This window comes from Pseudophryne corroboree, chromosome 7, assembly GCF_028390025.1.
Source record: "Pseudophryne corroboree isolate aPseCor3 chromosome 7, aPseCor3.hap2, whole genome shotgun sequence".
NCBI lineage: Eukaryota > Metazoa > Chordata > Amphibia > Anura > Myobatrachidae > Pseudophryne > Pseudophryne corroboree.
The window spans coordinates 351,324,339-351,338,837 of NC_086450.1; the positions used below are offsets into that span (position 1 = coordinate 351,324,339).

A 14,499-nucleotide genomic window follows, 5' to 3' on the forward strand; every position below is an offset into this window, starting at 1 on the left:
TGTCTTACAAAAGCCCCTATCTAATCTTCCATGAGGATAGAGCAGAGTTGAGAACTCGTCAACATTTTCTACCGAAGGTGTTTTTTTCATTTCATATGAACCAACCTATTGTGGTGCCTGTGGCTACTGAAGCCATGGCTGATTCAAAGTCTCTTGATGTGGTCAGAGCTTTGAAAATGTATGTAGCCAGAACGGCTCGGGTGAGAAAAACAGAGGCGCTGTTTGTCCTATATGCGGCCAACAAGGTTGGCGCTCCTGCTTCTAAGCAGACTATTGCGCGCTGGATCTGTAATACAATTCAGCAGGCTCATTCTATGGCTGGATTGCCGTTACCGAAATCGGTGAAAGCCCACTCCACTAGGAAGGTGGGCTCATCTTGGGCGGCTGCCCGAGGCGTCTCGGCATTACAGCTTTGCCGAGCAGCTACTTGGTCGGGGTCAAACACTTTTGCAAAGTTCTACAAGTTTGATACCCTGGCTGATGAGGACCTCATGTTTGCTCAATCGGTGCTGCAGAGTCATCCGCACTCTCCCGCCTGGTTTGGAGCTTTGGTATAAACCCCATGGTCCTTTTGGAGTCCCCAGCATCCTCTAGGACGAAGGAGAAAATAGGATTTCTCTGACGTCCTAAGTGGATGCTGGGACTCCGTAAGGACCATGGGGAATAGCGGCTCCGCAGGAGACTGGGCACAACTAAAGAAAGCTTTAGGACTACCTGGTGTGCACTGGCTCCTCCCACTATGACCCTCCTCCAGACCTCAGTTAGAATCTTGTGCCCGGCTGAGCTGGATGCACACTAGGGGCTCTCCTGAGCTCCTAGAAAGAAAGTATATTTTAGGTTTTTTATTTTACAGTGAGATCTGCTGGCAACAGACTCACTGCAGCGAGGGACTAAGGGGAGAAGAAGCGAACCTACCTAACTGGTGGTAGTTTGGGCTTCTTAGGCTACTGGACACCATTAGCTCCAGAGGGATCGACCGCAGGACCCGACCTTGGTGTTCGGTCCCGGAGCCGCGCCGCCGGCCCCCTTACAGAGCCAGAAGCAAGAAGTGTTCTGGAAAATCGGCGGCAGAAGACTTCTGTCTTCAACAAGGTAGCGCACAGCACTGCAGCTGTGCGCCATTGCTCCTCATGCACACCTCACACTCCGGTCACTGATGGGTGCAGGGCGTTGGGGGGGGGGGGGGGGGGCACCCTGAGGGCAATATAAGACACCTTGGCCGGCAAATCATCACAATATATAGTCCCAGGGCTATATATGTGATAAATTACCCCTGCCAGAATCCATGAAAAAAGCGGGAGAAAAGTCAGCCGAAAAAGGGGCGGGGCTATCTCCCTCAGCACACTGGCGCCATTTTTTCTTCACAGTGCAGCTGGAAGACAGCTCCCCAGGCTCTCCCCTGTAGTTTTCAGGCTCAAAGGGTTAAAAAGAGAGGGGGGGCACTAAATTTAGGCGCAATATGTGTATACAAGCAGCTATTGGGGGGAAAATCACTCAGTTATAGTGTTAATCCCTGCATTATATAGCGCTCTGGTGTGTGCTGGCATACTCTCTCTCTGTCTCCCCAAAGGACTTTGTGGGGTCCTGTCCTCAGTCAGAGCATTCCCTGTGTGTGTGCGGTGTGTCGGTACGGCTGTGTCTACATGTTGGATGAGGAAGGTTACGTGGAGGCGGAGCAGAGGCCGATAAATGGGATGTCGCCCCCTGTGGGGCCGACACCAGAGTGGATGGATAGGTGGAAGGTATTAACCGACAATGTCAACTCCTTACATAAAAGGCTGGATGACGTAACAGCTGTGGGACAGCCGGCTTCTCAGCCCGCGCCTGCGCAGGCGTCTCAAAGGCCATCAAGGGCTCAAAAAAACGCCCGTTACCTCAGATGGCAGACACAGATGTCGACACGGTGTCTGACTCCAGTGTCGACGAGGTTGAGATATATACACAATCCACTAGGAACATCCGTTACATGATCTCGGCAATGAAAAATGTGTTACACATTTCTGACATGAACCCAAGTACCACATAAAAGGGGTTTTATTTTTGGGGAGAAAAAGCAGCCAGTGTTTTGTTCCCCCATCAGAGGAGTGAATGAAGTGTGTAAAGAAGCGTGGGTTCCCCCGATAAGAAACTGGTAATTTCTAAAAAGTTACTGATGGCGTACCCTTTCCCGCCAGAGGATAGGTCACGTTGGGAGATATCCTCTAGGGTGGATAAGGCGCTCACACGTTTGTCAAAAAAGGTGGCACTGCCGTCTTAGGATACGGCCACCTTGAAGGAGCCTGCTGATAAAAAGCAGGAAGCTATCCTGAAGTCTGTATATACACACTCAGGTACTATACTGAGACCTGCAATTGCCTCAGCATAAATAGTGCTGCTGCAGCGTGGTCTGATACCCTGTCAGATAATATTAATACCCTAGACAGGGATAATATTTTGCTAAAATAGAGCATATTAAAGACGTCGTCTTATATATGAAGGATGCACAGAGGGATATTTGCCGGCTGGCATCCAGAATTAATGCAATGTCCATTCTGCCAGGAGGGTATTAGAGACCCGGCAGTGGACAGGTGATGCTGCCTTTAAAAGGCATATGGAGATTCTGCCTTATAAGGGTGAGGAATTGTTTGGGGATGGTCTCTGGGACCTCGTATCCACAGCAACAGCTGGGAAGAAAAATTTTTACCTCAGGTTTCCTCACAGCCTAAGAAAGCACCGTATTTTCAGGTACAGTCCTTTCAGCTTCAGAAAAGCAAGCGGGTCAAAGGCGCTTCCTTTCTGCACAGAGACAAGGGAAGAAGGAAAAAGCTGCACCAGACAACCAGTTCCCAGGATCAAAAATCTTCCCCCGCTTCCTCTGAGTCCACCGCATGACGCTGGGGCTCCACAGGTGGAGACAGGTGCGGTGGGGGCGCGTCTCGGGAACTTCAGGGACCAGTGGGCTTGCACACAGGTGGATCCCTAGGTTATGCAAGTAGTATCACAGGGATACAGGCTGGAGTTCGAGGCGACTCCCCCTCGCCGTTACCTCACATCAGCCTTGCCTGCTGCCCTCGGAGAAAGGTAGTACTGGCGGCAATTCACAAGCTGTACTTCCAGCAGGTGAAATCAAGGTACCCCTCCTTCAACAAGGCCGGGGTTACTATTCCAAAATGTTGTGGTACCGAAACCAGACGGTTCGGTGAGACCCATTCTAAAATTGAAATCCTTGAACACTTATATACGAAGGTTCAAGTTCAAAATGGAATCGCTCAGGGCGATTATTGCAAGCCTGGAGAATTTCATGGTATCACTGGACATCAAGGATGCTTACCTGCATGTCCCTATTTACCCTCTTCACCAGGAGTACCTCAAAATTGTGGTACAGGATTGTCATTACCAATTCCAGACGTTGCCGTTGGTCTGTCCCCGGCACCGAGGGTATTTACCAAGGTAATGGCCGAAATAATTATCCTGTACTTGGACGATCTCCTTATAAAGGCGAGGTCCAGGGAGCAGTTGTTCGTCGTAGTAGCACTATCTCGGGAAGTGCTACAACAGCACGGCTGGATTCTGAATATTCCAAAGTCGCAGCTAGTTCCTACGACGCGTCTACTGTTCCTGGGTATGGTTCTGGACACAGAACAGGATAAAAAGGATTTCTCCCGGAGGAGAAGTCCAAGGAGTTGTCGTCTCTAGACAGAGACCTCCTAATACAAATACAGGTGTCGGTGCATCAATGCACGCGAGCCCTGGGAAAGATGGTAGCTTCTTACGAAGAAATTCCATTTGCCAGGTCCCATGCAAGGATCTTCCAGTGGGATCTGTTGGACAAGTGGTCCGGGTCGCATCTTCAGATGCATCGGCGGATAACCCTGTCTCCAAGGGCCAGGGTGTCGCTGTTGTGGTGGCTGCAGAGTGCTCATCTTCTAGGGGGCCGCAGATTCGGCATACAGGACTGGGTCCTGGTGACCACGGATGCCAGCCTTCGAGGCTGGGGGGCAGTCACACAGGGAAGAAACTTCCAAGGCCTATGGAAAAGTCAGGAGACTTCCCTACACATAAATATTCTGGAACTAAGGGCCATTTACAATGCCCTAAGTCAGGCTAGACCCCTGCTTCAACACCGGCCGGTGCTGATCCAGTCAGACAACATCACGGCGGTCGCTCATGTAAACCGACAGGGCGGCACAAGAAGCAGGATGGCGATGGCAGATGCCACAAGGATTCTCCGATGGGCGGAAAATCATGTGTTAGCACTGTCAGCAGTGTTCATTCCCGGAGTGGACAACTGAGAAGCAGACTTTCTCAGCAGACACGACCTCCACCCGGGAGAGTGGGGACTTCATCCAGAAGTCTTCCAAATGATTGTACACCGTTGGGAAAGGCCACAGGTGGACATGATGGCGTCCCGCCTCAACAAAAAGCTACAAAGATATTGCGCCAGGTCAAGGGACCCTCAGGCGATAGCTGTGGACGCTCTGGTAACACCGTGGGTGTACCAGTCGGTGTATGTGTTCCCTTCTCTTCCTCTCTTACCCAGGGTAATGAGAATAATAAGAAGGAGAGGAGTAAGAACTATACTCATTGTTCCGGATTGGCCAAGAAGAGCTTGGTACCCAGAACTCCAAGAAATGATCTCAGAGGACCCATGGCCTCTGCCGCTCAGACAGGACCTGCTGCAGCAGGGGGCCTGTCTGTTCCAAGACGTACCGCGGCTGCGTTTGACGGCATGGCGGTTGAACGCCGGATCCTGAAGGAAAAGGGCATTCCGGAGGAAGTTATCCCTACGCTAATTAAAGCTAGGAAAGAAGTGAACGCAAACCATTATCACCGCATATGGCGGAAATATGTTGCGTGCTGTGAGGCCAGGAAGGCCCCAAAGGAGGAATTTCATCTAGGTCGATTTCTGCACTTCCTACAGTCAGAGGTGACTATGGGCCTAAAATTGGGTTCCATTAAGGTCCAGATTTCGGCTCTATCGATTTTCTTCCAAAAGTAGAACTGGCTTCACTGCCTGAAGTTCAGATTTTTGTTAAGGGAGTGCTGCATTGTCAGCCCCCATTTGTGCCTCCAGTGGCACCGTGGGATCTCAACGTGGTGTTGGATTTCCTGAAGTCGCATTGGGTTGAGCCACTTCAATCCGTGGAGCTAAAATACCTCACGTGGAAAGTGGTCATGCTGTGGGCCTTGGCGTCGGCCAGGCGTGTATCAGAATTGGCGGCTTTGTCATGCAAAAACCCTTATCTGTATTTTATATGGATAAGGCGGAATTGAGGACTCGTTCCCAATTCCTTCCTAAGGTGGTATCAGTTTTTCATGTGAACCAACCTATTGTGGTGCCTGCGGCTACTTGGGACTTGGAGGATTCCAAGTTACTGGACGTAGTCAGGGCCCTGAAAAGTATATGTTTCCAGGACGGCTGGAGTCAGGAAAACTGACTCGCTATTTATCCTGTATGCACCCAACAAGCTGGGTGCTCCTGCTTCTAAGCAGACTATTGCTCGCTGGATCTGTAGCACGATTCAACTTGCACATTCTGCGGCTGGACTGCCGCACCCTAAATCTGTAAAAGCCCATTCCACGAGGAAAGTGGGCTCTTCTTGGGCGGCTGCCCGAGGGGTCTCGGCTTTACAAATTTGCCGAGCTGTTACTTGGTCGGGTTCAAACATTTTTGCAAGAGTCTACAAGTTTGATACCCTGGCTGAGGAGGACCTAGAGTTTGCTCATTCGGTGCTGCAGAGTCATCCGCACTCTCCCGCCCGTTTGGGAGCTTTGGTATAATCCCCATGGTCCTTACGGAGTCCCAGCATCCACTTAGGACGTCAGAGAAAATAAGATTTTACTCACCGGTAAATCTATTTCTCGTAGTCCGTAGTGGATGCTGGGCGCCCATCCCAAGTGCGGATTGTCTGCAATACTTGTTTATAGTTATTGCCTAACTAAAGGGTTAATGTTGAGCCATCTGTTGAGAGGTTCAGTTATATTTCATACTGTTAACTGGGTATAGTATCACGAGTTATACGGTGTGATTGGTGTGGCTGGTATGAGTCTTACCCGGGATTCAAAATCCTTCCTTATTGTGTCAGCTCTTCCGGGCACAGTATCCTAACTGAGGTCTAGAGGAGGGTCATAGTGGGAGGAGCCAGTGCACACCAGGTAGTCCTAAAGCTTTCTTTAGTTGTGCCCAGTCTCCTGCGGAGCCGCTATTCCCCATGGTCCTTACGGAGTCCCAGCATCCACTACGGACTACGAGAAATAGATTTACCGGTGAGTAAAATCTTATTTTTAATACTTACCGGTAAATCTTTTTCTCTTAGTCCGTAGAGGATGCTGGGCGCCCGTCCCAGTGCGGACTCTATCTGCAGTACTTGTATATAGTTATTGCTTAAGTTACACAAAGGTTGTGTTTGGTAAGGGTCAGGCTGTTGCTGATCTGTTTTAGTTCACACTGTTAACTGGGTTTAATTAAATGCTATGTTGTACGGTGTGGTGTGGTGTGAGCTGGTATGTATCTCACCCTTAGTTTAACAAAATCCTTTTCCTCGAAATGTTCGTCTCCTCTGGGCACAGTTCCTATAACTGAGGTTTGGAGGAGGGGCATAGAGGGAGGAGCCAGTTCACACCCATTCAAAGTCTTATAATGTGCCCATGTCTCCTGCGGATCCTGTCTATACCCCATGGTTTGGAGTCCCCAGCATCCTCTACGGACTAAGAGAAAAGGATTTACCGGTAGGTATTAAAATCCTATATATATATATATATATATATATATATATTGATCTGTCGACCTGGCACTCCTCTTACTTATGTAAGAGGAGTGCCAGGTCGACAGATCAATATAGAAATTTAATGGCTCTTCATTTACTTGGATCGAGGCACCCCTACTTTTTATTTTTGATCAGTATGGACACTGATCTGTGAATTTAACGTTTTCAAGTACTCATTGTGGACATCTCTTATTAACAAGGTGAGATTCTGCGAAGTAACGCATGCACCTTAGCACAATTTTGCACTTTAGGCACGCTTGCACTTGTACACTGGACACTTTAAAGTTTGCACTTGGACACTTTAAAGCATTTGCAATATTCGGGACTCTGGTACTCAGGCACACGGGACCAGGCACAATATGTCGCAGGGAACATCCTCAGGTTGCTTTACTGTGCCACCAAATCCCATGGGCACACTCAGCTTTAATGATGCGGATGCGGAGCGGGTTCTGTTCACGGAGGACATCCCTGACTCAGAGAAACAGCTGAATATGGACGACATTTACCATCAGCTAATGAAACTTAAACGCCGTGAAATAGACTATTTAATGCACGGCATCTCGCTATCGGATTACTTCCGTGACAAGATGATCCCACGTGGATTTAGAATCCGCAACGTGCCTACCATAGGCCGCTTTAATTCAGAATTTTGCAACCGATGGATGGCTATCCTGAACAAATGCAGTCTGGACCTGATCTTACTGGTCATAGAAGAGTCCGGACGTGAATTAAAGACCACCAGGGACAAAATATTGGAATTGGAACAAGAGCACAGAGCCACTTTAACACTGGACGCTAACCAAAATTTGGTACAGAAATTAAAAGTCCAATGTGACAATTACAGAAAGGAGCTGATTCGATTTAAACGCAATAAACGTGCAATTGTAAGGGAAGACTACGAGACCAACAAGGTATACCGATGGGTATCGGGTGGAGAACCAGGAAACCACCGTCCTTACAATCAGAGAGCAAAGCATTCCTGGCGCAAACGGCAGGAGTCTCGCAGCAGAGATTATGCAACTTCTAACAGCGACAACGAGTTTAATATAGCTGACTCGGATGGCCCATCTGACAGCACCAAGACCCCTTTAGGGGCGTCCCCTGCGGTCGTGGAAGCCACCAAGCAAAGAGGGCGACCACCCGCAGGGGCAAACAAAACCGCAGGCTCCAGAAGCAGCACCCCCAGGAGAAAAACTTGATTCACAACTTGTCTGACCGCACGCTTACCAAAGAGGAAATTAGAGTCCTCAGCAATGGACTATCCTTTATACCAACGAACAAATTTGATGGCCTGACCTGGCAAGCGGAACTACATCAGTTTTCCCGCAAGCTGCGATTGCAGGAATATTTTCAAGACCACCCTTCTGTTTCTACCACCGAGTCACACCAGGACTTCCTCAAACAGAGACTTAAATCATCTTTTGATCCACAGTCCAATAACTCATCTATTAAGACGTTTACCAGACTGCTGGAGGACTCTGTAACCAAATACACTGCTGCGTCCACGGCAGTTAACTACAACCTATCAAAATCTGATTTTGGAGCCTTGAAGCAACTGGGTTCATATAGGGATATCATCATCCGCCCCGCCGACAAGGGGGGCGCGATAGTGATTATGAATCTATCGGACTATAAGTCTGAAATTTACAAACAACTAGACGACAATACGGTGTACAAAAGTCTCTCTTCTGACCCGACAGCACGTTTCAAAACCGAATTGGATGAAATATTGGATCAGGCCCATGAGGCGTCATTAATATCCAATAAACTACGTAATGCACTCAAACAGGATTTTCCTAAAGTCCCAATACTGTTCACGGTACCAAAAATACATAAGAACGCAACTACACCTCCTGGCAGGCCAATAATTTCTGCTCATCAATCCATATATCAACCGGTCTCTGTATTCCTGGACAGCATTTTACAGCCACTCATTTCTAGACAACCGAGGTTCGTCCAGGACACCACTTCCTTCTTGAACCAATTGTCAGTCGTTAAAGACATACCAGAAGGGACTTTAATTTGCACCATCGATATTTGTAGCCTGTATACCAGCATCCCCCACAGGAGTGGCCTCATAGCCATGGAACGGTTCCTGATCAGAGAGAATCTAACATCAATAGATGTGAAATTGTTCCTCAGGCTATTGGAACTCACGTTAACAAGAAATTATTTCTTATTTGACGGCAAATTCTTTTGCCAAACCAGCGGATGTGCGATGGGGAGCAACGTCTCCCCATCCTTTGCTAACGTATTCATGATCCAGGAGGAACAGGAGATGTTTTTTTCAGAAGTTACCACCAGCCAACACATTCTACATTATGCACGTTACATCGATGATGTATTCATTCTGTGGACTGGGGGCCAGGAGCAGTTTGATCAGTTGGTCTCCAGAATCAACAACAGAGACTCCACGATAAAGATTACTGCAATGAGTGACTACACCTCCCTTAGCTACCTTGATGTCAAAGTCACCTTGGAAGGTGGACAAATTAACACCGAAGTATTCTACAAGCCCACTGACAGAAACACACTCTTGAGAGCCAACAGCCATCATCCCCGGGCACTAAAGAAGGGCTTACCCAGATCCCAGTTAATGAGAGCTGCCAGGATTACAAGCGATCCACTAAAATTGGACCAAGCATTATCCACGGTGGTGAAACGCTTTTCTGACAGGGGTTATAACACTGCCGAACTTCAAAAGAACAAACAGGAGGTAATGAGGATTCCCCGTGAAGATTTATTAAAAAAGGAGACGAAACCACAACAACAAATTGTGCCACTTATTACCAAGTATAATACGTCCAGCCCCGTTATACCCAGGGCTGTTAGAGCAATGTGGCCAATAGTTGCCACAGACAAAAAATTACCAACTTTTAGGGAAAAACGCCCATTAGTCTGCTATAGAAAAGGGAAAAGCATTAAAGACTTCCTTGTTCATACGGACATTACGGGATTTGAGGAACAGGTGCCGACCAATTTCTTGACCAAAATGCCAGGATGTTACAGATGCCTGGGATGTACCACCTGTACTAGCATGACCCCTGGGTCTACCTTTCGGTCTACATCCACGAACAAAACATTTTCCATCAGGCATGTAGTTAGTTGTACAACCACTCATATAGTATATATGATTACGTGCCCTTGTAGGCTACAATACGTGGGCAAAACCGTACGGAGCGCACGTGAACGCATGGCTATGCACCGCTCATCTATCAAAAATGCCCTCACTGGAAAACCATCAGATCAGCCAGTGGCAAAACATTTTTCAGACCAAGGACATACATTACAGGAACTGAAGTTCCAGATCATTGACCATATCCCCAAATCCATCAGGGGGGGTGACCGAGGTGGTCAACTGCTACGAAGGGAGGCGCGATGGATGTACAGCCTGGATACCATCAAACCCAAGGGCCTTAATGACAAGGTCCAATGGAGCGTCTTTCAATAATACCTAGGACTGAGCCTATATGATCATCAGTATTTATATGGGACCACAATATATCCCTGTTTGTGTCCCATGGTGGAACAACATTTAAGTTAGCACTTATTTAGATCATGTAAACCCACGCCCCTTCGTGCACAGGAGTGTCCACAGTGTTGGGCATCCAGGTACATGACGGGGCGCCATATCTATATATAATGTTGTACTGTCCTGGTTTCAATCCACCAACAGTTCTGATTACCAGATAACTATATTTATATTTATATTTACATTAACTTTAATTTTTATTGCAATTGCCTATTGCGTCCTATGCATTTAATCTATATACCAGTTCCTTACATTTGGAACGACACAGCACTGTCTATGTTATTTTTTTCCTTTTATCTTTTCTTCACATTTTTTTCACCGCAGCCCTGACACTGAGCCGCGTCCTGGTTGCTAAGGGGCGCTTGTCACCAAGGTTACTAAGTAAACTCCGGCCTCCAGGAAGTGACGAAAGCGGCGGCTCTCTGACGCGGTCTGTGTGCACAGCGCGATGAGAGAGGGACGGATGCCGTTCCTAACTCCCTCCCACGGCGTGTGTCCCGTTCGCGGGTCTTCCTTCACAATATAAGGTATGTCACTTTTTGCTTTACACTTGTATCACCTTGACGAAGGGGCATGTATGGCCCCGAAACGTTGGTCACCTGATGTTTGAAATGGATTAAATTTTGCACTTTTATTACCTTTAAACAAGTCTCCAGAGTGCCGCTGTTTTTCAAGAGGGAATATATATATATATATATATATATATATAAATCTCTCTCTAATCTTAACAATGAAAGATTTTTTTTTTACTGCGCTGAGAAGAAGGGAACTATGCTTCTGATATATATGTTAGATAAACAGTAGTTTTATATTATCCATATATGCAGGTTATAAGAAGACTTAAGGAATAATGAGAACTACCTTTTGCCTACTCTCTCTCCTGTATATTCATAGCTCTGTAATATGGTGATGCCGCCACAGCTGTCCTAAACATCCCCATGATGCTAGACTAGCAAAATCTACGGTATGTTAGAGTAGGGATGGGGAACCTTCGGCCCTCCAGCTGTGGTTGAACTACACACACCAGCATGCCTTGCTACAGTTTTGCTATTTGGCCATGCTAAAACTTTTGCAGGGCATGCTGGGATGTGCAGTTCAACAACAGTTGGAGGGCTGAAGGTTCCCCATTCCTGAGTTAGAGACTTGCAATACATGAACAAGGCTGACATCCGTTTATGGTGAAGATAAGACAATTAAAAGACAGACAAACAATTGGCACTCTACATATTAAATGACATTTGTAAAAGTTATGTAAACAGAATGTAAAGTTAGCTAAATTCCTATTCTATATGTGACTAGTAAATACTGTATATAGACCTAGTAGATCAAACACCCTACCCCTCAGCAGCACACCCTTCCCTCCTCCTCCTGTCCTGTTATACTTTACCCCATTCTGTCCACTTTTCTCCCACCCCTGAGGTGCATGCTTGCAATTCACACCTAATGTGAATGGGGTTACAGGACATGTGCTTTTATACATGTCAAAAATCTATAATAACTCCTTATATCCATCAATTTCAGTAAGGGACATATTATTTATAGGGCAAATCTTTTCCTCATGAAAACTGCAGTTATGGCAACAGAACTCATTAATTATAAGTGATTAGTTAAAAGCCCATAAAAATGACGGACACCAGGGCCGGATAATAATGGTGTGTGGGAGCAGTCATTACTCACACAGAAGCTGCCGTGTTTCTGGAAGTCCTGCTGCTGGGAGCCGGGGCTCTATCATGCTGAGCAGGTGTGTACACATGCAAGCTCAAGGAGGGGGTGCAGAGTATGTGAAACATGGCGGGAGCAGGATATGGAGTAGGGGATACCCTGTATATAGTGGGCACTATGTGGAGGGTTATGGGGGTGCAGTGCTTATATAGGGTCAGTATATGATGGGGATTGCAGAATATGGAGGAGGATGGGGTGCAGTGTGTACAGGGGCAGCATATGGTGGTGGGTGCAATGTACATAGTGTATGTGTATCCCGAAGGGAGCTCCATCGGGCACCCTCCAGACAAGCAGCATTAGCCTTAAATATAGGTCATTATAAATGGCAAATGCCACACCAAAACCCTACCCCCACTATCTCTCTCCCCAGCACGCTCTCTCCACGTGCAGCAAGTGTGAAACAGTCACATCAGTATTTTTAACCAGCAGGCTGTAACATCTCCCTGCAGTATCACTTTCACTTTCAGCACACGTGTGGCGGTCTCTAGTGGCCGCCGGCGCACATAACAGAGATGAGGAGCAGCCTTAAGATGCCCACACACTGAGCAACTTTGCTGTCAATTTGGACGAAAACGTAACTGTATATCGTTCACAAAAGTGCAAATTGTATGTTCTCCTCAAACGTTAACGTACCGATGCGCGTCCCTGCAGCTCGTATGATGTGCCCTCTGATCTTACCTGCTGCAGTCAAGATCTGGCAATGTCGTTAGTGAATTTTTGTACTAACGATGCATCGTACGATGTATGTACCTATATGATGTATGTATCTATAAGATCATTTTGCAGTGTTTGTAGCAAACGATAGATCGCTAACGATCTAACGATGTGAAAATGATCGAGATCGTACAATACATCGTTTGTTAAAAGAACACTTTTATGACAAAATCGTGAGTCAGGGACTGCCAGGGAGCTCCCGGGGGAGTTCAAAAGAAATTGCAAACGATATTGCATCGTTTGTGAATCGCTCAGTGTGTGGGCACCATAAGTCTTTTATTATATATATCAGATGTATTTTTATAAATAAAATATGTAAATAATATAAATAAAATTTCCATTAGACAATATAAAGTAAAATAAAGGGTTAGAGTGATTTCAAACACTTAGAATTATTGTGTGTTTATGCAACCAATATTATATTAATAAATGTTTTACCAACCATGTTGAATTATAAACCAGCCTTAAGAACACAGACACTGTCTAACTAGTTATGGAATGTAACCCTTTCGCAATGAGTTAGAAGTTAAAAATTAGCAGATCTCACAGAGAAACCTCAAAACAAAATTCAGTACTGCTCTACATTATTTTAAAGGTTCACTAAACCCAAAATTTATATTTTAAAATGAAACATTATTCAGAACTTATTACATCCAAGTCAGATAGCCGCAACTCCTCCCACGTCTTTATAACAGTGTTGCATGCAAGCCAATACCTGAGACTACAGTCGATTGAGCTGCTGTAACATTACTGGTTCTGCCCCGTATATGAATCCACTAATCCGAACGGTCTGCACTGCTCACAGTCACTCTCTAAAATATATTTGGCTGATAACCGTATTTTCAAACACAGAAATAGTTGTCATTTATATTCTTCCTCTACGATGAAGTAACTTACCTGCCATTTACAGCCAGCCCAAGCCCATAGCTGCAGTGACTATGCTCAGTCATTTTTGGAGAACCAGTTGTCCCACTAGTGAAAAAGATGCTCATTGGATCTGTACTCTTTGTTCTCACACATGGGATCTTGTCATTGGCTGCCCTTAAATCAATTCAAATAAAGCATCATTATTACAGTTTCATTGGTGGCAGTAGAACATGCCTATTTCAATGGACCTACTGGAAGAGCTCTTGGAAGTTCAACCATCCTTCTCTTCTTCCAGAGATGGACATTTTTGTTTTTAGAAATGGAGCTTGTGCTGAAACAGCATCTATCATTGGCAGCTGGGCATCACTAGCAATAATGCACTTTGCGTCTGATACGAGTAGCCTGTGCAAAATGTCCTTTGCTGTAAGTTGTGTAGTCCCAGGAATTAATACCAAACCTGTGACATAAAGAATAAATACTTTAATAATAGCCATTACTATTGGTATTTATGTTTTGTTTTTGAATAGGTTAAAGTCCATTATCACTTTTAAACAAGTAGTTACTATTATGCTAAAAATAAGATTTTACTTACCGATAAATCTATTTCTCGGAGTCCGTAGTGGATGCTGGGGTTCCTGAAAGGACCATGGGGAATAGCGGCTCCGCAGGAGACAGGGCACAAAAAGTAAAGCTTTTTCAGATCAGGTGGTGTGCACTGGCTCCTCCCCCTATGACCCTCCTCCAGACTCCAGTTAGGTACTGTGCCCGGACGAGCGTACACAATAAGGGAGGATTTTGAATCCCGGGTAAGACTCATACCAGCCACACCAATCACACCGTACAACCTGTGATCTAAACCCAGTTAACAGTATGATAACAGCGGAGCCTCTGAAAGATGGCTTCCTTCAACAATAACCC

The 14,499-nt window shown here is 46.2% G+C and overlaps 1 protein-coding gene across 1 annotated transcript in view; it reads right to left on the reverse strand.

The window, feature by feature from the left end:
• ACSM3 (acyl-CoA synthetase medium chain family member 3) overlaps positions 1–14,499 on the reverse strand; it is a 136,319-nt gene that overhangs the window by 93,344 nt on the left and 28,476 nt on the right. The window contains exons 4-5 of the mRNA XM_063934436.1: positions 13,834–14,038; positions 13,612–13,755 (exon numbers count right to left, since the gene is read on the reverse strand). Coding sequence (XP_063790506.1) covers positions 13,612–13,755; positions 13,834–14,038 — 349 coding nt within the window. The remainder of the gene's footprint in view (positions 1–13,611; positions 13,756–13,833; positions 14,039–14,499) is intronic.